The sequence below is a fragment of the Aspergillus stella-maris genome, assembly GCF_047715825.1.
Source record: "Aspergillus stella-maris strain CBS 113639 unplaced genomic scaffold BDV14scaffold_22, whole genome shotgun sequence".
NCBI lineage: Eukaryota > Fungi > Ascomycota > Eurotiomycetes > Eurotiales > Aspergillaceae > Aspergillus > Aspergillus stella-maris.
This window is the reverse complement of record NW_027396816.1, coordinates 1-19276: the sequence shown is the minus strand read 5'-3', so window position 1 is coordinate 19276 and position 19276 is coordinate 1. Positions and strand designations below refer to the sequence as shown.

Below are 19276 nucleotides of genomic sequence, written 5' to 3'. Positions count from 1 at the left end.
CAATATTATCGAGTCAAAATAATCGAATAGAAGTATTGTGTAGGTGTTTGTCGGCTGGTGCTGGTGTATAACACCCGAATTTTCTCCAGGGACAGGAGCAGATTAATACCATGGCGATAATTGCACAAACGCCCCTGCATACCTGGGGCTGGTGATGTCTTATCATTCTGACATTCATTGGGAGAGTGAGTCCTCAAGCAATGGTTTGCTAGGATATCTGGGGATGTTTGTTTTGGTGAAATGTGAAGAATGGGAGTGGAATGCGGCAATGGACGTGTAAGGCTTGGGCCTCATCTTGGGTGAAGAAGTTGGTGAATCACTTCAATGAAGAATTTTCTTAGCCATTGAGAATTCTTGGCGACGTCTGAGCAGCGCGTCAATTTTGGTGTTGTAGTCGCTCGTTTCATGGAAGTGTATACTTAGGTTGGATTGTGCTAAGGCGAGCTCGCACAAGATACTACCAGTGGCAGTACCACCACGCCGGAAGGTACGATTCATGCAGCACAAGAATGCATAGCTTCCAAGGAACACCAAGCAGAGAGAATGCATTGCCACGTCCCGACTATGCGAAGTACTGTGATATGATTGATACCTATGATATCTGCCACTGCAGACATCTTTAGAAACATGACATGATAAAGCCCAGCAGCCTCGCACGACCAGTAATGCAACCGTAGATCCATGCCCATGACCGAAGCCAATGCAAGATAGCCTATTGCACCCCCGAAGCGTGACAAATGAGATGCGAGATAAAACGTCACCAAGGCAGACTTTCTCCTCTAGAAGAAATTGCGATAGTCTAGCGATGCAGCGACCAGCGTCTGCATCACTACTACCTACCACACGCCCCGCTGCTCTTGTCTCCTTAACATGATCTGATCGATCTCTCCCATCTATGAAGCAATAGCATACTTCCTCGTCCACTCCCTCGCAACCTCCTCATACCGCTTGCGATCATCACGATACTGCTCGGCGATCCGGCCCTCCACCGCATCATCAGGCATGGGCTCTTCAAGCAGCGATCTAGCAAACTGCAGTACAGCCGCTAGTCTCGATGACGGTTTCCATTCGTCGGCCTTGAGCATTCCCAGGCACATGCTTCCTTTGTCGTCGTTCGTTACGTTGGGATGGTAGATCTTCGTTACGAAGGACACGGTGGGTGGTTTGAAGGGGTATTCGGTGGGCAGGGTGAGTTTTAGTTCGAAGCGGCCTTTCTGTTATGAACGGAATGGTTAAATTTGGCCTTTGTAGTCTTATCTGTGTTTGATGTTGGAGGAGGGGAAAGCGTCGCGAGCGACTTGAGATTAGAGGGACGTACGTGGTAAGGAGACCCCTCGGGCCCATCCATGAAGACCTTCCATTCGTAGAGGTTCGACTCGTCTGCGAGTTGGATCGTGATTCCATCTGGGGGTGATTCTGTGAGCTCAGCGAGTTCCTGGTAACGGTGTTAGCTTGCTGGAGCTGGAGCTGGGGGAGGGGTAGAGCTGCGACTCAGGTTGAGGCACACCTTCGCTATCCGCTTCTGGCTACCCATCTTGTTGTCTTTGTGCTGTGTTGCTTGCGATCTGGTAAGAGAAACGAAAGTTGATTTATCTTATAAGAAGAAACAAAAGCCAGGCAGTGGTAGGTAGAGCAGCAGGCTGTAGCTTCGCGGCGGCGGGGCTTAGCGGGGCGAAATCGAGCTCGACGTCAGTTGCGGTCCAGAGTCCAGACCTGTCACTCTCCGAGTACTAGTTACTAACAGCTTCTGACTCAAAAGTAAAACTATTCTTGGTCTTCGTACCTGATTAACAATAAAAATCAATCTAACGCTAATTCTCTCTCTGCAACATAACCATCAATCCCATAGTTCCTATCAAAACGCTCTTCAGCCACGGATACTCGCTCAGCAGAATCGTCACATATCCAACCATCGGCATATACCCTCGAACACTTCCAACGATGTCCTCTCCGCGATGCAAGTGATCTTGACCGCGCGCGTACAGCTCCGTATCGTCCGCAAGGTTGTTGTCGCCCTTTGTGAGGAGCATGTTTGGGAGTGTAGGTGAGGACCTTAAAGCCAAAGTGTTAGCTCTAGTGCCACATAGATGTAGTGAATTGGGAAGCAGAAAAAGGAGCTGTGGCTCACTCAGAAATCTCTTTAACGACCTTCTCCTTCGCCCCCTCGACCTCCGGGAATGAGCGCACGACGCGGTGCACGATCGGGATGTCCTTGCCCTTAACATTGTACACAACGATCTCGCCGACTTCCGCGCGCGGGCTGCGATTCCAGAGGAAGAGTAGGTCGCCTCTTTGAAAGGCCGGTTCCATCGATCCTGAGAGGACTGTATTATCTTGTTAGCTTTGTAACGAACGAAGAGTGTTTGAGCTTCTGCCACGTACCGACGACGATCGGCGACGCGGACGCTGTCACTACGGCCAGGCCCTTCCAGAGCATGAACGCCGTCGAAAGAACAAGCGCAAAGTTGAGCACTTGGGCGATGGATTGTCGCGGATTCGACAGACTGGAGGATAGTGAGGATAGCATGGTTGCGGGTTGGTGAGTGGTAATGAGCTGCTATTGTTGCTGCTGCGAAGGGAGGAGTTTCCGGGTCGAGATTTGCGAAAATTGCGGCTTGAGTAATATTATTCTTCGGTCAAAGGATTAGAGAATGCTGAATATGAGGAATAAACTGAATAATTGTGGTTGATCTCGCGCAACGGCGAAAGAAGGAGTTGTTGTCGGGAGAGGTGGCCTTGCTTGAGGAAAAGTGTCCTCCGCCGACTGCAGCCCGCAGCTTCTCCGCTTGGTTGGCTGTATAGATCTGCTCTGTACTACAACCACCACTCAATAAATTCGAACTCGTCCCTCGCGGCAATGCCTTTATGAGATTACTAGTGGAGAAATCCACAAGCCATTATACAAGACTGAAACAACAATTCTCAAATCACCAACAAAGGAGATCTAGAGCTATATATGACAACTTCAAACATGGCACGCGGGTTGAACAACACCCCTGTCCTTCTGCACTTCATTGTCCTGTCCGCTCTCGTCAACCTCCCAATAGTTATGCTGCTTTCCCTTATTGAAGAGCAAGCCCGCAAGATCAAAGGGATCCACAAATGTGACAATCCATGGACGTGGATCCTTGAAACCAGGACCCTCAATTTCAGTCACTCCGTCCTTTGCGAGGTAGATCTTGTTCGATCGAGGCAAGAACCTCATGGGGTGCAAGATGTTGAGCATGGTGGTATTGAAATACATAATGGCGACCTCGAAGATCCAGAAGATCCACTCGTTTCTGAAGATAGGGTCGACATCGTCCGGATTGTCCCAAGTATGCTGCCCAGCTGCACTGAAGTACTCTGCAATGCGAAAGACTGTGCGGGTAATAATGAGAACACAACTACAGTATAGTACTATCAGGACAGTTTGAAGATTCTTGGTAAGCACCTTGGTACGGCAGCACCTAACGTGGAATGTGACGGCGAGCGAAATAAAGCCCGCCATCAGCGCAAGCTGCAGGATCAGGGCAGCCTTGAGAAGTCCCTCTCCAATATTTCTGCGGCTCTCTGTTGCCTCTGTATTCGCCAACAACGCTGCTCCGTTGGCCGTCAATACTTCGACGAAGAAGAGAAGGCCGACGAAGGTCGAAAACACACGCCCTGGGTGGATAGGCGAGAGGTAAGGTATGTAGTATAGGATGCGCCCCATGATAAAGAAGTTTGCTCCCTCGTAGACAGGCGGCCCCGCGAGAAGAAAGACCGTGGAGCTGATATATATTTCCACGTTATCCCACTGGCTGAAGGCCCCTATGGTGCGGAGGACGAAGCCAACGGTGAAGAGCAGGGCAGACCAAGGAAGCAACCCTGTAACTGTCCATGACTTGTACCTACTGCTAGAAGTTAGCTTTGTCTTTGACAAGTGCGGTTGTTCTTGACTTACACACACTGATAGCCATGTAGAATACCAGAGACTGCGAAGAGAATGGCAAAGGCGATAGGGGCACCCTTGTTCGGAGCATAAAACCAGATGCTCCCTTCTTCTGCGACTCATCAGTATACATATACTAAAGCAACAAGGCGGATTATACGGTGAGAATCTCTTTTGTCAAGCATCTTGATAGCAGCGCAACGATGTACTTCAGAGTCACGTGTTTTTATAGTATAGGACTTTGCGGAGGATGTTTTCCGCAACAGAAGATGATAACCGCAGGTTGATGGTGCGAACCTCGAAGGCCATCGAGGGCAGCCATCGCGCTCTATTTATACTGGCTTCAGCTCCTGAAGCCATGGCGTTGGGTGTGCATCCAGCTGGTAGCGAAAACGAGACCGTTTCCCAATTTGGCAGCTCGTATTTGGGCTCGTGCAAGCCAGAACCTTAGCGCCACCGAAATCAACGGCTCAAATCTACGCTTTCCCTCATTTGGATGCTCGTATTGACTGTTTGGAAGCATCAAGGCGCAGACTTCAAGGCAGACACGCACTTTGCAGACACGACCGAGGCGCAGGTCTTGTGGTGGTGACTGCTGAGCGCTGGAAATGATTGTCGCCTGATAATACAGGCACCAAGAACATCTTCCCTTCTGGGCTGTTGCCGGGTCAACTCAGACTAGTCCCAAAGTGGCAAAATCGTATCTCGTGATTCTGGAGGAACTGGGTTTATTGATCATCAATGTCCTTGCATTGCCAGTTCACGATATCACCATCATCCTGCATCGGCTCCTAACCTGACGGCCAATATTACTGAGGACCCTGCAGCTATGGCTTCGAATTCGCCGTCGTCCCTGTTCCAGGTCTACCTCCGCCTCCGACCTCCAATCTCACAGCAGGACGAACAGCCTGAGCGATGCCTGACCGTTGAGGGACCAGATGCCTCACATTCGACTGATGGGTCCCGCTCGGCAGCCCCGACGCATATCACCTTACAGCCCCCAAGCGATGCGCGAAAGCGGGGAGTTGAGAGATTCGGATTCACCCAAGTCTTTGACGAGGCGGCGTCGCAACTCAATGTCTTCGAAGACACCGGCCTACAGTCCATAGTGAAGGGCGTCTTGACTGAGCAGAGGGATGGGCTGGTAGCGACACTGGGAGTCACAGGAAGCGGAAAGGTTGGAAATATTCGCCCCCAAATGATGACAGGACTGATGGTTGTAGAGCCATACAATTCTAGGCTCAAAGACACAGAGAGGAATCACCCAGATGAGCCTTGACGTAATCTTCAAGTCTCTAGCCTTGACGATCAAACCTCCTGACAACACCATTCCTCCCTATTTGTTGGCCTCGGTGGCTGCATCCGACACTACAGAATCTCATATGTTCTCAGCACAGACCTTCCTCGAAGCTGTATATGGCGAGCCCGGTGACCGTGGCAGGAACTCTCGCGCCCAGACGCCCTTGAGCTCTGCAGGTGGTAGGGCTCACACTCCAATGGCGGTATGGAAAACACCTCTCCCGAACCCTTTCCACAATATCCCGAAATTATACCCTATTGGTTCCTGGACCCTGCCCCAGTACTTCTATAAGCCGGTGCCATTAGCCCAGGCCAAAATGAGTCTCTTGAAGGCAAACAGCACTCCTAAAACCAGATCCCTGAGAGACCTAAGCAACAAGGCAACCCCCAAGGATATCCCATCCAGTCCCGTTGAGTTACAAGACGCTAACCTGGCCTCCCATTCCGTAAAGGATCCAACCCCCGCCCTCATCTTCCCTCGTCGCCATGTGCCCATGAGGGCGAGCACATTACCCCGGTCCCCTGATGTGAACCATCTCACACTTGAACTAAACCCGCACTCCGAGTACATTGTCCTTGTATCCATGTATGAGGTGTATAATGACCGGATATTCGACCTTCTTTCACCCGCCATTGTACCCGGCCAAGGAAGTGCCGTCTCACGCTCAGGGACGGGCGCCCAGAAAGACCGCAGAAAGCCTTTGTTTTTCAAGTCGACAGAAGGGTCTCCTGACCGGAAGGTTGTAGCTGGGCTGAGAAAGATCGCATGTAGTACTTATGAAGAAGCATTAGCTGTGCTTGAGATTGGCCTTACGGAGCGTAAGGTGACTGGAACTGGCGCCAATAGTGTCAGCTCGCGCAGCCACGGATTCTTCTGTCTCGAAGTCAAGAGAAGAATGCGAAACAAGCGAACCGGGGAGGAGACGTGGATTGGAAATACTCTCACTGTTGCTGACCTTGCTGGTAAGTGCGATCGCGAACAATATGTCTCGCAATACTGATTGTTATAGGGTCGGAGCGAGCGAGAACTGCAAAAACCGCGGGGTCTACTCTCGCAGAAGCGGGTAAGATCAACGAAAGTCTGATGTACTTGGGTCAGTGTCTGCAAATGCAGAGTGGTATACAGGAAGGCAACAAAGTGAGTCCTATAGTTCTCACATCTTTCAATTCAGCTAACCATCAATAGACGGCTATGGTCCCTTACAGACAGTGCAAACTGACGGAACTTCTATTCTCGAACTCTTTCCCATCTAATCAGGCCTCGAGCATCAATCGAAACCCACAGAGGGCCATAATGATTGTCACTGCGGATCCTTTGGGTGACTATAATGCTACTTCACAAATCCTACGCTATTCAGCCCTAGCGCGGGAGGTCACTGTTCCCAGAGCCGTGTCTGCCGAGTCAGTGCTATCAAGTACCCTTGGATCTCGAAAAGGATCCGGTGGGCGTCATTCGCCACAGCCTGGTCTAGCCGAAGAGCTCGAGAATGCTTTGGCTGAGATTGAGCGTCTCACGGCAGAGAACGAAAAGCTTAACCTACGGCTGACAGAAGAGGAGGTATTTCGGGCTGAAATGGAGACCGCTCTTATTGTCAGCGAAGACCGGTGTCTCCTCATCGAGCAGGATGTCCGGGAAGAATGCTGGGCTGAGATGGATGAGAAGATGGAGCAGGAAAGAAAGCGATGGCAAAGCGCTTGGGATGAGCAGGTGAGCAAAATGCCATGATAATTTATTATGAAATGACGCTAAGTAGCCCAGACTGGCCGTAATGAAGACCACATCGATAAGAAGGTCGAGCTACTATCGCGAGGCTTCCAGAGTAAGTTAAACACACCTTCAACGTCACTTTGGGGCACCTGGCTGACATATATTACTAGTCCACGAGGATCAACCCTCTGACGAACGAGTCGAAGAGCTCGAGTTCGAGAACGATCAACTCCGCAGTAAAATTACCTCACTAGAGCGCGAACTCAACTGCAGATCGCCATCTAAGAAGTCCAAGTCCAAAACTACCACCCTCGAGACCTCCCGCAAAGCCAACACTCTTGGCCGTGAGAGTGACATCGATCTCGCGCTCCGCAAAATGGACCAATTGAAACTGGCCGATAGCATGTTCAAGAGTCCAAGTCCCGTTTCCGACACCCCGGGGAAGAAGCAGAGGAAAATGGGAACTCGCAAATGGGACCTTGCCCCGGAGGATGATTTGTAGACTTTTTTCTTTCTATACTTGGGAGTTCTGGTGCATTTTTGGGTGGCTGTTTGAGTACTTATACCCATAATAGTTCACATATGTTTATTTAATTCGACAATTATTCGAACCTAACATGACTTTGCCATCCTTCCGTACCCTAACCTGGAACTAACAATAAGCGCCGATAACCCATGACAGTTCTCTCCACAAGGTAGTACTAGAAATACAAACTACTCCCTATAACCCACATATATAAAACCGAATTCATAGATAAAGCGCCCGGACAGATGCATCCATACACTCCGAAGCTTAAAGCTCGGCCGCGGCCTCGGAATCGTAAACAGTCTCGTCGTTCTGATGCGCGTCTGCGCCTTCCTGTTCGGGACCAGGCTCATCGGCCGTTCCTTCCATAATGGTGTCCTCTTCTCCCTCGTCCTCGCCGTCTTGACCGCCGGCTTCATCTCCTGCTTCGCCTTCCATGTCAACGTCTTCGTCCTCTCCCTCACCCTCGTCTTCGTTGTCACCTTCGTTGTCGCCCTCGTTCTCGTTCTCGCCATCGCCGGCTTCATCGTCATGGATGGTCTCCCCTTCGCCTTCGCCCAGTTCAAGATCTTGGTCTTGATCAGCTTCGTCTGCGTCGTCCTTATCATCGTCATCCATTTCGCCACTTTCTTCATTGGCGACGTCGCCGGCAGCGCTAGCCTGGCCAGACATCTCGGATTCCGGATCGGCAGATCCTCTTGACTTAATATTGGGAAAGAGGGACTTGGGGTCGGTAGAGAGTTTGGAGATCTTATCTTCATCCATTTCGCTCAGCTCACTTTCGTCGTCGGCACTATCATGTACACTGTTGGGGATATCACTTTGTTGGGCTGAGCCTTCGTCGGCTGTAGGCTGGCGGATTGTGATCTCGACAGTTGGTTTTGGGCCAGATGGAGCAGCGGCAGAGCTTGAGTCGGCCTCTGTGGATGCGATGGCTTTGGTGGCAGGTACACGCGGTGCTACCTTGCGGCTCACGATTGTTTCTGCACGCTTTTGCACGTCTCTTCGGGCTATGCCCTTGGTGCGGCCGCGAGGCGCAGGTGCTTCTGAGGCTGGAGCTGAGGTTGGCGGGGTGGAAGCGTCGGCTGCTCCGTCCGTTGTCATGAGGATGTGGTCGACCTTCATCTTTTCCTTATTTTCCTCGTTGACGAGCTCAATCACTTGCGGCATATTCACTTCGTACAGACGAGAGTATACGTCGGCAATGAGGTCTTCGAGTAGGGCGACCTTCATGAGGTTATTGTTGAGCTTCTTGAGCTCAATGGAATCACGAAGGAGCTCAAGAAGGGATGAGCTTTCGGGAGCAAGCTGAGAGAGCTCCTCCAGGCGAGCAGTGTTGGCGACGAATTCTTCCCACCCGATGGGCTTGAAGACGCCTTCTTCGTGGCCCTCGCTGATACCGGCGGCCCTACGAATGACGCGGGCGTAGGTGAGGCACATGTCCTCCCATAGTTTGGTGTGGTTAATGAAGTCGCCTTGCTTTTTCCGCACCCGGCGAAGCAGTTGATCAAGGTTAGCTCTGTCATCTAGCTGATCAAGCAAATCAACAAAAAAGTACGCGTATCGCGTGGTGTAGACAAAATGTCTCCCGGGGCGTTCATATTCGGGCCTCCAGACCTGAATCGTCATGGTCTTGGTGAATATCTGTTGAGTGAGCTCGCCCTTCGCTGCTGCGGCAGCAGTAGAGTCTTTGTTGTCCTCGTAAATAATCCGAGCAGCCCTGATAGCCATGCGGTGATGCCAATTCGCTTTATCCGCATTCTTTAGGCTTTTCAGGACCTCGAGAATATACTTCTTCCATAACGCCCTATCCTCACAAACTTGAACTTTCCGAGCCCAGGGTGTTGCGACAAGAGTCTTGCACGCCTCCGCAGGCGTCAGTACCTCTTTTTTCACAAGTTTATGCACAATCGAAACAAGCTTATAATGCGGCTCAAAGATCGGCTCAGACCGTGAGTCCCTCTTCTGCGGCAGCGCATCAATAGTATCAAGCAGCGCATCCAAGACACAATCGACGCTGATCTTCTTCGCAGAGCCCGTAAGCTCATCACTGCAGCTAAACATCTTCCAGAGACACTTGCTCAGCATATAATGCGTCATCCAGCTCTTGGGTTTATCCACGAGGGCCCGACGGAACAAGTAGCTGGCGAGCCGCCAAACAGAATAAACCTTCATTTCCTTGAAAGGTCGACCGGCGTTGGTCTCCTGGCTTTCCTGGTTGTTGTAGAAGCGCGTGAAGTCCGCGACGCTGAAAGCGCCCATGGAGAAGGGCTCGCGCGAGGACGAGTATAGTCGAATACCGAAGTCCGTGCAGAGGTCTGCAACGAGAGCCCGGGTTTCTAGTTCGGGCTCCGCGGTGCGTGCAGCGGTCGCTACGGCCATTGCATAGCAGTGTATCGCATTGCGCTGCCAGGTGACCAGTTCTGTGCGATTATTGTTGATTTTATCGGCGGACCAGGTAATGTCTTCTTCGACCTTAGAGTCCCATGTTTGAGCGAGCCGGTACCAGGTTTCCCATTTGGACGTGCCGTGTTCGAGGTCCTGGCGGAACCAAGTGACAGCCTCATCGAGGTCTGTGGTTGGAACGGGGCTCAGGCGTTTCTGAGACCGGAATTTCGTCAAGGCTGAGTAGCCTAGGAGGAAGAACCAGCCGTTTTTGGCGATGACTGCGCTTTGGGTTGGGACGGGGATCAGAGGGAGGTCTGCTACACCTTGAACTGCACGAGCAAGTCCTGATGGGTTGATGGGGGATTTGAGGTAGGCGTTGAAGATGCGACGGTTGTATGCCACGGGAGGAGAAGCTTTGGTCGTTCCGATTGACTGCTGCATCTTGTCGATTGTGTTCTTGAGTTCTGACTTAGACAAATCTTTGATGTTAATCTTCTTGGCCTGCTTCATAACAAAGTCAATCATTGAGATTGCTGTTGGACGATCGAGTTTTTCAGAGGTGCAGCCGTGGTCGCTTAGCTGACTATCATTAAGGCACAATTTGAGGCCATGGACATCGTAGAGGATTTGGCAGATATCAGCTTCCGTGTCCTGCTTCACGTCCAAGGCAAACAGCTCGGATTTGACCAATTTGAGGAATTGCTTGTGGGATCGTCTGCAGAATTTGCGAACGCCGAGGGCGTTATGCACTGAACGCAAGTAGTAAACACGATCTTCTAACGGCTCTTCAAACATCTCTTTGTTCTGGGCAATGGCCTCCTTCAGAAGCGTGTAAAGCAAGATCCAGCAACGAACGAACATTTCACGCAGTTTGTCTTTGAAGCTTTCCAGTGATTTCGCCAGCGACCCTCGCAGTTCCGTTCCAGCCACTTGCCCGACGCGAACAGAATCCTCATATAGCACAAAGCTGTAAAGCAGCCGAATGAGAGAGGCTACCGCGGACATGGAAGACTTGACATGCTCCATATCGAAGCATTCATATGCGCTGTCGGATTCCAGCAAGACCGTCGTCACTGTCTTGCTCAAGATCCCATCGAGAGACTTCAGCCAACGAAGGAGCGTTGCTTGACGGTGCTCGCTAGGCTCTTCGAGATAACCCGCACTCTTGAGCTCCTTGACTATCGTTTCAATGCTCCTCAAGTAACAGGATACCACTTTCGGTGGGTACTCGATCTTCCTGTACGCGTCCTGGAGCCTTCGCCACAAGAAGAGTCTCAGTGTAGCATCGCCCCGATCCAGGAATGAACCCATTTCACGCCGCTGCAGGCTTTGTTGATCATCGGAACCTTGGTCGTCGAGTTGAACAGATGAGGGCTCAACAATAGGCTCGATTATCTCAATAATGCCAACAGGGTCATCCGAAGCTGGGTTGAAGATCCTCATGAAGAACTCCATGGAATTTAATTTCGAGATCTCTTGATCGATTGCCTCGCAGGACAGTTCAGACATGGTGGCATTGTTAGCGAGCGACAACACTGGGTCTCCAAGAGAGTTGAAGAAGCGTTTCAAGTCCTCAAGACATAGTGAATAGTGCTCGCGCTGAACATCCGCTGCCATGTTCGATTGAAATACCGACGCCCAGATGTGCCGGAGGGTTATTTCATCTCGATTGACTTCAGAAGGGCCGTGGTCGATGAAATGAGTCAGTGCAGTTCTTGATAACATACACCATCTGGACAAGCGTTCCCGCTGCCTGGTTCTCGTTTCCTGGTCTGCCTCGGTGTTTGGAGTGTTCATTGGTGCATACTGGTCGAGGTGAAGTTCGAAAACAGCCTGAACCATTTCCAAATCTGCATAGTCTGTTGCTGAATAGTGAAACGGTCTCTCAGGCGAGGACTGAAGGATCCGCGCCTCTAGAGACTGCAGTTGTTCCTCGAGTCTACGGTAGACATGTTCATGATCGAGGGACAGGAGTTGTAGCACAGCGTCTTTGAGTACGCTTGGCCATTGATAGGAAACATACGATGACTCGACGTCTGACCAGCTCTTGATAGATGCGCCATGAAGCTGGGCCCTTTCATGATCCGGCCTCAGCAGGCATCTGAGCCAGTCAAGTAGAACATCATGAAAGTTTAATATGCCATCATTGACAGCTCGAATGAATTCGAGCAGCTCCTCCTCTCCTGTAAAGATTGGCTTCATCTTGAGCTTGTGCGTAGTCTTTTTCGAGTGCTCGAGAAACACCGAGAGCCCAGAACTGCCCATGCCTTGGAGATCCTGGAGCCCCGTTAAACTGTCACTTTGCTGCATGACTCGGGCTTTCCCTTCATCCCAGTGCACCATGATATCCTTTAGGTCCTGAGGAAGCATATGATCACCCTCACCAGGCGTTTTGATTGGCGTATCGGGAGACCCAGTTCTTTCGTTCAGTGCACAGCCTTGCTTCCGCAGCTCTTCCAGTGTTCCCAGATCCTCAACTTCTAGCTTGAGCAGCAAAGGGCTGACTGTACCGAAAACACCTTCGTCGGTCTGAACATAGGGGTCTAGGAGGTCATCATAATACTGCTTTTGATCAAAGACAACCTCCTCCGTCTGTAATGAGGCCTCAGCAAGGGAGTCACGCAGGCGGGTTCTTCTGCTTTTCGCCCTCAAACGTTCCGCTTGATCTTCGGTAATGGCAGAGCCTGAAGAGCGTTTGCGACCTGAGTTCTCAGGAAACTTGGTATCGACCTCCTCGGTTTTGATGTCTTCCTGTTGCTCTGTGCCTTGTTGGTGCTGCGATGACTGAATTTCGAGGGACTCCATTAGTTGCTTCTCCGCTCGTTGGTCAACTGAAGACTGATCGTCAACATGATCCGCAGTCAGCTCTCGCTGAGTCCCGTTAGCTGACCGCACACCGGCACTTTGCGCATCATCAGCCATGTGAACATCTTGGGGATGGCCATCATCGACCTGAGTTTTAGATGGGCGCCTCTGTGCAGGAAGTGAACTAGCTTTCAGCTCCGGGCTATTAGCGGGTAGAGAGATGGTGATTGATGTCCCAGGCTTAAGCGCAGTGTCTTCTTTCTCGAAATTGAGTAATTGCAACAAAGCCTTGCCGGTGGCTGCCCATGACAGCGAATCTATCTTGATCTCACGACGAGAAGCGCTGAACGCAAGCGGATGCCTCGAAGAATCAATGTCTTGTATTTTACCAGGCAGCGAAGGCAGGTAGGGATACGGGTCATTTTGCTGCTTCAGAATCTTGACCAAAGCTTTCTTCGGCTTCTTGACGGGAATCAGCGACACAGAGAGGCGGTCCAGCACCGACTTCAGCGCTTCTCTAAGTCCATCTTCGGCAAACGTTTCCTCCAACCCTAATTGTTGTGCTCGGACCTCTAAGCGGTTGTCGTCGTCGGCTAAAACACTTTCAAGGCAGAAGCGCGCAAGTCGGTAGCTTTGTAAAGCACTTGACAGCCGCGCGCTTTGCCTCCACAAATTCAAGTCCGAGTCGTCTCGTTCTAGAGCTTCCGCAAATCGCGACAGCGCAGTATTGCAACTCTCGGCGAGTTTCGATGAAAGGTCTGTCGAGTCTTCGAGCGATTGGGGGGTTTCTTGTAGAATCGCGCGGAGGGAGTCGAGGATGTATTGTCCGTGGTTCTTGTACGAGAGATAAATCGTCTGCTGCAGGGTGCTCGAGGTAGAATCGTTGATGCTGAATTCGACGGCTACATCTTCGGCGGCTAAAATATCGGACACGTCGCCATATTGAAGTTCCGGATTTTGAAGCCCGGCTCTCTTGTAATCGGAAGTTGACTCGGGGTACTTGAAGATCTCGGAGTTCAGAAGCGCCTCGTACGCCTCTCCTGCTTCGTCGTAGAATTGTGAGCCCTGAGAGTGAAGCTTCAGCGCATTTTGGTAAAGTTTGAGCGTTTCCTCGATCTGAATTTCCTTGGTATCATCGACTTCCTCCTCTATGGCCTCGTCGGGCTCGATGTTCAGCGCGGTCCATGTCGACATGGTGGATGACGGAGTATTGGGGCCGGAGGAGCGATAGCTGACCGTCGCAATGAAGTCGCGGTCGCCGACACCATTTCAAGGCGATGGAAGCCAGTCTCTTGCCGCAAGGGAAGATATGATTATGGACTATGAAGCTCCAAGCTCCGCGAGGGCCTGGAACGGTGCCTGCTCCTTTGTCACGTCACGCGTTTTTTGGCTCCGCGGGACGTAATTTCCCAAACGGGAAAGGACTTGTGGCCTTACGGCCTCAGGGTCATCGCGGCCACTGACGAGTGACGACGCCTACAACTACTCCTCTGTCATTGATCGGATACGCTGTCGTCTAGTCGGACTCCCAATCCATACTTGCAGTTTGCTTCTTTACTCCGACCTCCTCACAATCCACTGCGCAAGTCTCCTTGCGCCCCCGAGTGCGCCATGGTCGCGCCAGCTGTTCCCGAGTTTGTTTTCCCCTCGCCCTCAATAGTCTTGTGCTCCTGAGAACTGCGGTGTACTGGCCCTGCCATTTGCCATTGGACTTCGATGGCTAACCCCCTGGAACAACACCTAGAATATATGAAGAAGAGGACATACTTGCTGCCGTCGATGCGCGTACAGAATCGCTCCAGAACTTGAGGGAACTGGGTCCCCCGGATTTGGTCTACTTGGTCAAACAACCAAAGACCGGTTCGACTCGCCAGGTAGGCCTCACATTTTGTAACTCCATGAAATAGCGTGGATAATTTACTAACTTTACATATATCTAGACCGGCGTTTATCACCATGTCACCGGTATCGATGCTTCCTCCTCCGCAAGCTTGGCCGCCTACGTGAACACCCTCGTGTCTTCCCCGCTCGATAAAGTGAACAAAGTGGTCTCAGGAATTTATTGGTCAGAAAGCAGCTTGATATCTCGATAAGGGACTATAGTTAACTTTGTGCAGCTGCTATAATGCCTTTTCCCACCTCGACATGCGAGTCGAAGTCAAAATCCCCGGCAGTCTCGAGAGTTACTGTATCGACGAACGCGGAGACAAGCGAGTTGCGACCGAAGCATTATGGCTTGAGACGTTTCTTTGTGGCGTTCTGAGAGCCTATTCATACGCGGATGATGGCAGCGGAGATGCAATCAGAAAGATCGTTGGGATTCGCCGGTTCAACCCCGTAACAAACACCGAGATGGAGCACAGGTTCCTCGACGCCGCTGAGAAATTGTTCTTTCTTGGTACGGTCCCTCATACCTCAGCTTCGTTCTAGCTAACAAGAGCTCTACAGGAAGGCAGCTTAGCTCCGATCCCGAGACCCAGGTTCCGAACACAGTTAGCAACCACCTCACGGCCGGCCTCCTCAAGTACATCCACACTACTGGTCGATACGCCTCTGGCATAAATTTGTTTGAAAAGCTGCGCACGAGGGATGTAGAAGTGTCCTCTTTGCTTGCTCAGGTTTACAGGATGGCGGACGAAGAAGTCCAAGCAGTGCGACTAATGTACGACGCCCTGCAAGATGTTCCAATGGACTATGCGCTACTCGACTGCCAATCTGCCTTTTGCGCCAATAAAGGAGAAGGAGAGATGGCATTGGAATGTGCGAAGCGTGCCGTAACTGCTGCACCGAGCGAATTCAGCACCTGGGCTCGCCTAGGTGAAGTTTACGTGAACCTAGAGCAATGGGACTTGGCCCTCCTAACATTGAACTCATGTCCAATGTTTACTTACCAAGACAAAGACACACCTCGCATGCCTCAACCTTCCAGGATCATGCTCCCTATTTTGGCTGAAAGCATGTTGGATGAGATCGACGAGGGTCAACCCAAACAGGGAGATCCTCACGATTATGTCCATCCCTCATTGCGGAGACTCCATGCGGCTACGTATCAGGGAACATTCTTGAAAGCGTACGGTCTGTTGACCAAGGTTGCCGCCGCAATCGGCTGGGATCAGCTTCTCAGGGTCCGCAGCGAAGTCTTTGTCATGGAGGAGGAATATCGCCACGAGCGCCATCACTCGGTTTCTAAAGAATCAGTTCATTCGAGCGATGAAAGCCCTGCTGAGACAAATGGCAATCCTGAGCAAGAGAATGGAGATGGCCCAGTAGACACGGTTATGGAGATCGCTGTCAATGGCGACGACAACCAGCAAACTGAGCACTCTATTGAAAGGCCAGAGCAAACAGTAGCGTCAGAGGTCGTCAAGTCAGGCAAAGAGGATGTAAGCATAACCACGTTTCCCTCAACATACTACTGTATACTGACATCGCTTAGCCTGATCCATCACACACGTCATACACACAGTTCAAGAACAAGCGACTGTGCGAAAGATGGCTGGACAACCTCTTCATGGTCTTATATGAGGATCTTCGAATTTACACCATCTGGCGCACAGAAGTTGCTCAGTTCCGCCAACAAGCAATGGAGTACAAGAAGTCCGCCACCGAATGGGAGATCCTTGGTGAGCTCGCAGAGCGGCTGCACCACTTCGACGAAGCTGTCGAAGCCTACCAGGCCTGCCTATCCATTCGGTTCTCACCAAAAGCGATGCGCGGACTCCTCAAGCTTCACGAGCAACGAAATGACACAAGGGGTATGCTCAGTGCTTTAATTCGCCTCATCGCCTGGCAATACCGATGGTATTCCGAGGTAAGTATTCTTTCCCGGATTTCGAAGTTTAGACCTTGTACTAAGAGTTTTTAGTTCTCTCCTCAACTCCTGTTCTTGATCCGCAAACTCATCGAAGACGAAGGTGCTGTCAAGGTCCGCAGCATCGTCCAGGCTACAAACCTCCCACAGACCGTTCTCGACCTCACCCACCAGTACTGCCAGCTGTGTGCGACGTTCCGCAGCAGCGGCAGTGATGGCTAGAGCGAGTCAGTAAGTGACGCACCCCGTCACATCGGAGGTTATACAAGGGAGCGGGCCAAAAAGTCAAAACTCCCATGGAAATGAAATGGGACCCTGTAGTAAAACTACTCTATGAGCCTACTTACTACATATCTTTATGTCTTATTGTACTTAGTTGTTGCTGTCTTACTGGCGGGGCTCAGTCCGTTTGACGAGGGTCATGCTTTCTTACGCTGTTGCTTCGTTATTTTTCTATTTTTTCCCTCTTCTTTCCTCTTACTATACCTGGCTGTCTTAACGGTCAACTTGCTCTCTACCCACCTACTGAATAATATGTGTATAATTTACGTTTAAAGATACGATGTTCGATCACTGTCCGGAATTCTCACGCATAGTTTTTAAACAGAAGTCAATCCTCTTAATTCATAGTAGAGATATATGATAAACAACCATTTTAAACCCTAACCACTCAAACCTAAGCCTCGGCCTCGGCCTCAGCGTCCGCACCCTTCTCCTTACCAGCAACATCACTCTTAACCTTCGCAGCAGGCGCACTGGTCTTAGCTGTGTCATTGGCATCATCCTCCTCATCATCTTCACTCTCAGCCTCAGCTTCAGCCTCAGCATCTTCCTCCTCATCAACGTCATCGGCCAACCCGTTCTCGGCTTTACCGTTCGTTGCGCCTTCCACATCCCCTTCTTCTTCTTCCTCTTCACCATCGGCGTCTGCGGGGGCCGTTTTGCGCTTCTTAGGGGCTGGTTGGCCTGGTTGGAAAAGGAATATTAGCATAAGTGTGATTGGGATTGAGAATGTGTTGGGTTGGAAGGGTTGTTGGCGCTCACCCTGGTCCTCGGGCTCTTCTTCCTCCTCTAGTTCCTCCTCAGAGGCGTCTTCGTCTTCTTCCTCTTCGCCTTCGCTGCCTTCGCCTGCGTCGGTGCTTTCATACCTGGGTAATTGTTATTAGTTGATTAAGATATTTCAGCAGTAAGATATTTCAGCAGTAAGATAATTGGGGATCGTGAAGATCGCGATGATGGGGTAGGGTGTTCGCGCGGGAGCGACTGATGACGCAATGTCTCCGTGAAGAAAGGTGAGACAAGGAACGAAAGTTCCAAATGGAAGAAAAACCGAATAGAGAGTAAAATTGGTGACGAGTATAGGAAGGCAATCTGAATAGATGAGGTACGCGCGATTAATGCGCGCAAAGCGCGCGAAAGCGCGAAGGGGAAGATGGAGGGTGGTATAGTAGGTGGGTAGATGGAGATGCGATAAAATGATGGATTAAGATGAACTCACTCTTCCTCTTCCCCGCTATCGTCGCTAGGGAGAGCCTGGAGCTCCTCCTCTTCTTCGAGCTCTTGCTTTCTCTTACGGGTGGACATTGTGAAGGAGATGTAAAATTAAAGTGGTGAGGGTGAGGCAGATGGGAAGGAAGATGAGATTGAAAGAATCAATGCGATCAATGCGTGAGAGCGCCAGAGATTCTGAGTGAGAAGGATAGGTGTAAAGGTGCAGAACACCGGAGAGATAGAGAGAGAAAGGAAAATGGAAGATGGGGGCAAGAAGAGGAGAAGGGAGGGAGGGCGAGATTAAATGGGAATCGCAGGCCAGGGCAGGCAGGGAAGGGAGGGCTTAGTACGACGACTACGAGCACAACCACGGCCAGGACCAGCCAGGACCAGCCAGCCTTCCTTTCGCAACCGGGCGAGGGAAGGGAGGGGTGTCGGAATGGGTGAGCCTGAGCATCATGGGCCGGATTACTTCAGCTGCGGAGGTCGAAAAGTCAAGTCAGCAGTGACCCAGAAAGCGCAAAGCGCCATTGCCCATGCTTGCCGGCAGCAGGAAGGACGACGGACTGAGGACTCAAGGAGCGCTAGAGCAGGCCAGCAGCAGGGAGGGAGCAGAGCAAGCTGGAGTCGGAGTCTGGGACGAGAAGAGCCGCTCTGGCTGGTGGTTGGAGCAACGGAGCTGGAGGTGGGAGAGCTCCAGCTCTGGGGAGCTTGGTTGGAAGAACTGGAAACGCAAGTCATGCACAGCACGGCGCAACCGAGGAAGGGCAGAGCGATCTGATTTGTTTCGCTCGGGACTTTATCCGCACTGCCTGTCGCACGCCAAAGCCCACGGCCCATCCTTGCGACTGCGCTCGATCCGCCGGAATCATGCTCCTGGAAAGGGGGAGGGGTTGGTTGCAATCTGTCTCGAAGCCGAGAACTCGCTCGAGAGTCTGAGGGATTCTTGCGCTTGTGGCGGCGTTCGACTCGGGTTTCCTCAGTCTCAGGCTTCTGCGGCCTTGCGCTCTTTCGAACAAGGAGAAACCATGGGCGACTCGAACTGCTCCGGCGTCAGCAAGACTGGGCCTTTCAGTTCTTATCATGAGAAATGGCTGACTGCTGAGCGGAGGAAGTTCAGAATCAAGAAGGTGATCTGTCGAGTTGGACAACTTGTTGTAACGTAAATCCCGGTCGGTTCGTAGTTCCCGGTCGGTTCGCAGAACTCCAAAAAAAATCCATGCTTGCTCAACTTTAAAGTACTGTACAACAACCAAAAGTGATTTAAATTAGAGGAACTAAAAACCAAAACGAGTAGGACAGCTGGTTCTTTTATGTCCCTGAATATTACATTCT

At 51.2% G+C, this 19276-nt stretch overlaps 7 protein-coding genes across 7 annotated transcripts; 3 read left to right on the top strand and 4 right to left on the bottom strand.

Moving 5' to 3' along the window:
* Positions 1–893: 893 nt before the first annotated feature.
* sec11 (signal peptidase complex catalytic subunit SEC11) lies at positions 894–2527 on the bottom strand (the record flags this gene model as incomplete). Its single annotated transcript, XM_073771166.1, has 5 exons — positions 894–1214; positions 1319–1435; positions 1902–2052; positions 2129–2324; positions 2383–2527. The coding sequence occupies 5 exons, from the start codon at positions 2525–2527 to the stop codon at positions 894–896; spliced, it is 930 nt and encodes a 309-aa protein (XP_073628863.1).
* A 438-nt stretch (positions 2528–2965) lies between these two features.
* Positions 2966–4098, bottom strand: BDV14DRAFT_199352 (putative RTA1 domain protein; the record flags this gene model as incomplete). Its single annotated transcript, XM_073773231.1, has 3 exons — positions 2966–3875; positions 3926–4025; positions 4074–4098. 3 exons carry the CDS (start codon positions 4096–4098, stop codon positions 2966–2968), a joined length of 1035 nt encoding a protein of 344 aa, XP_073628862.1.
* Positions 4099–4650: 552 nt separating this feature from the next.
* Positions 4651–7568, top strand: BDV14DRAFT_49130 (kinesin family protein). The gene is made up of 6 exons (XM_073776896.1): positions 4651–5090; positions 5137–6175; positions 6223–6350; positions 6399–6920; positions 6972–7032; positions 7091–7568. Exons 1-6 carry the CDS (start codon positions 4743–4745, stop codon positions 7420–7422), a joined length of 2430 nt encoding a protein of 809 aa, XP_073628861.1. The 5' UTR covers positions 4651–4742; the 3' UTR covers positions 7423–7568.
* On the bottom strand, positions 7569–13958 carry hir3 (putative transcriptional corepressor of histone genes (Hir3)). The gene has a single exon (XM_073776895.1). It carries the CDS (start codon positions 13831–13833, stop codon positions 7714–7716), a length of 6120 nt encoding a protein of 2039 aa, XP_073628860.1. The 5' UTR covers positions 13834–13958; the 3' UTR covers positions 7569–7713.
* Positions 13959–14077: 119 nt separating this feature from the next.
* BDV14DRAFT_171749 (ChAPs family protein) lies at positions 14078–17032 on the top strand. The gene is made up of 7 exons (XM_073768471.1): positions 14078–14273; positions 14384–14513; positions 14580–14704; positions 14757–15037; positions 15088–16022; positions 16076–16450; positions 16505–17032. Exons 1-7 carry the CDS (start codon positions 14251–14253, stop codon positions 16670–16672), a joined length of 2037 nt encoding a protein of 678 aa, XP_073628859.1. The 5' UTR covers positions 14078–14250; the 3' UTR covers positions 16673–17032.
* A 4-nt stretch (positions 17033–17036) lies between these two features.
* BDV14DRAFT_171746 (uncharacterized protein) lies at positions 17037–17516 on the bottom strand. Its single transcript, XM_073768470.1, has one exon. It carries the CDS (start codon positions 17439–17441, stop codon positions 17127–17129), a length of 315 nt encoding a protein of 104 aa, XP_073628858.1. The 5' UTR covers positions 17442–17516; the 3' UTR covers positions 17037–17126.
* A 961-nt stretch (positions 17517–18477) lies between these two features.
* Positions 18478–19107, top strand: BDV14DRAFT_199347 (uncharacterized protein; the record flags this gene model as incomplete). The annotated part of the gene is made up of 1 exon (XM_073773230.1): positions 18478–19107. One exon carries the CDS (start codon positions 18478–18480, stop codon positions 19105–19107), a length of 630 nt encoding a protein of 209 aa, XP_073628857.1.
* Positions 19108–19276: the final 169 nt, after the last annotated feature.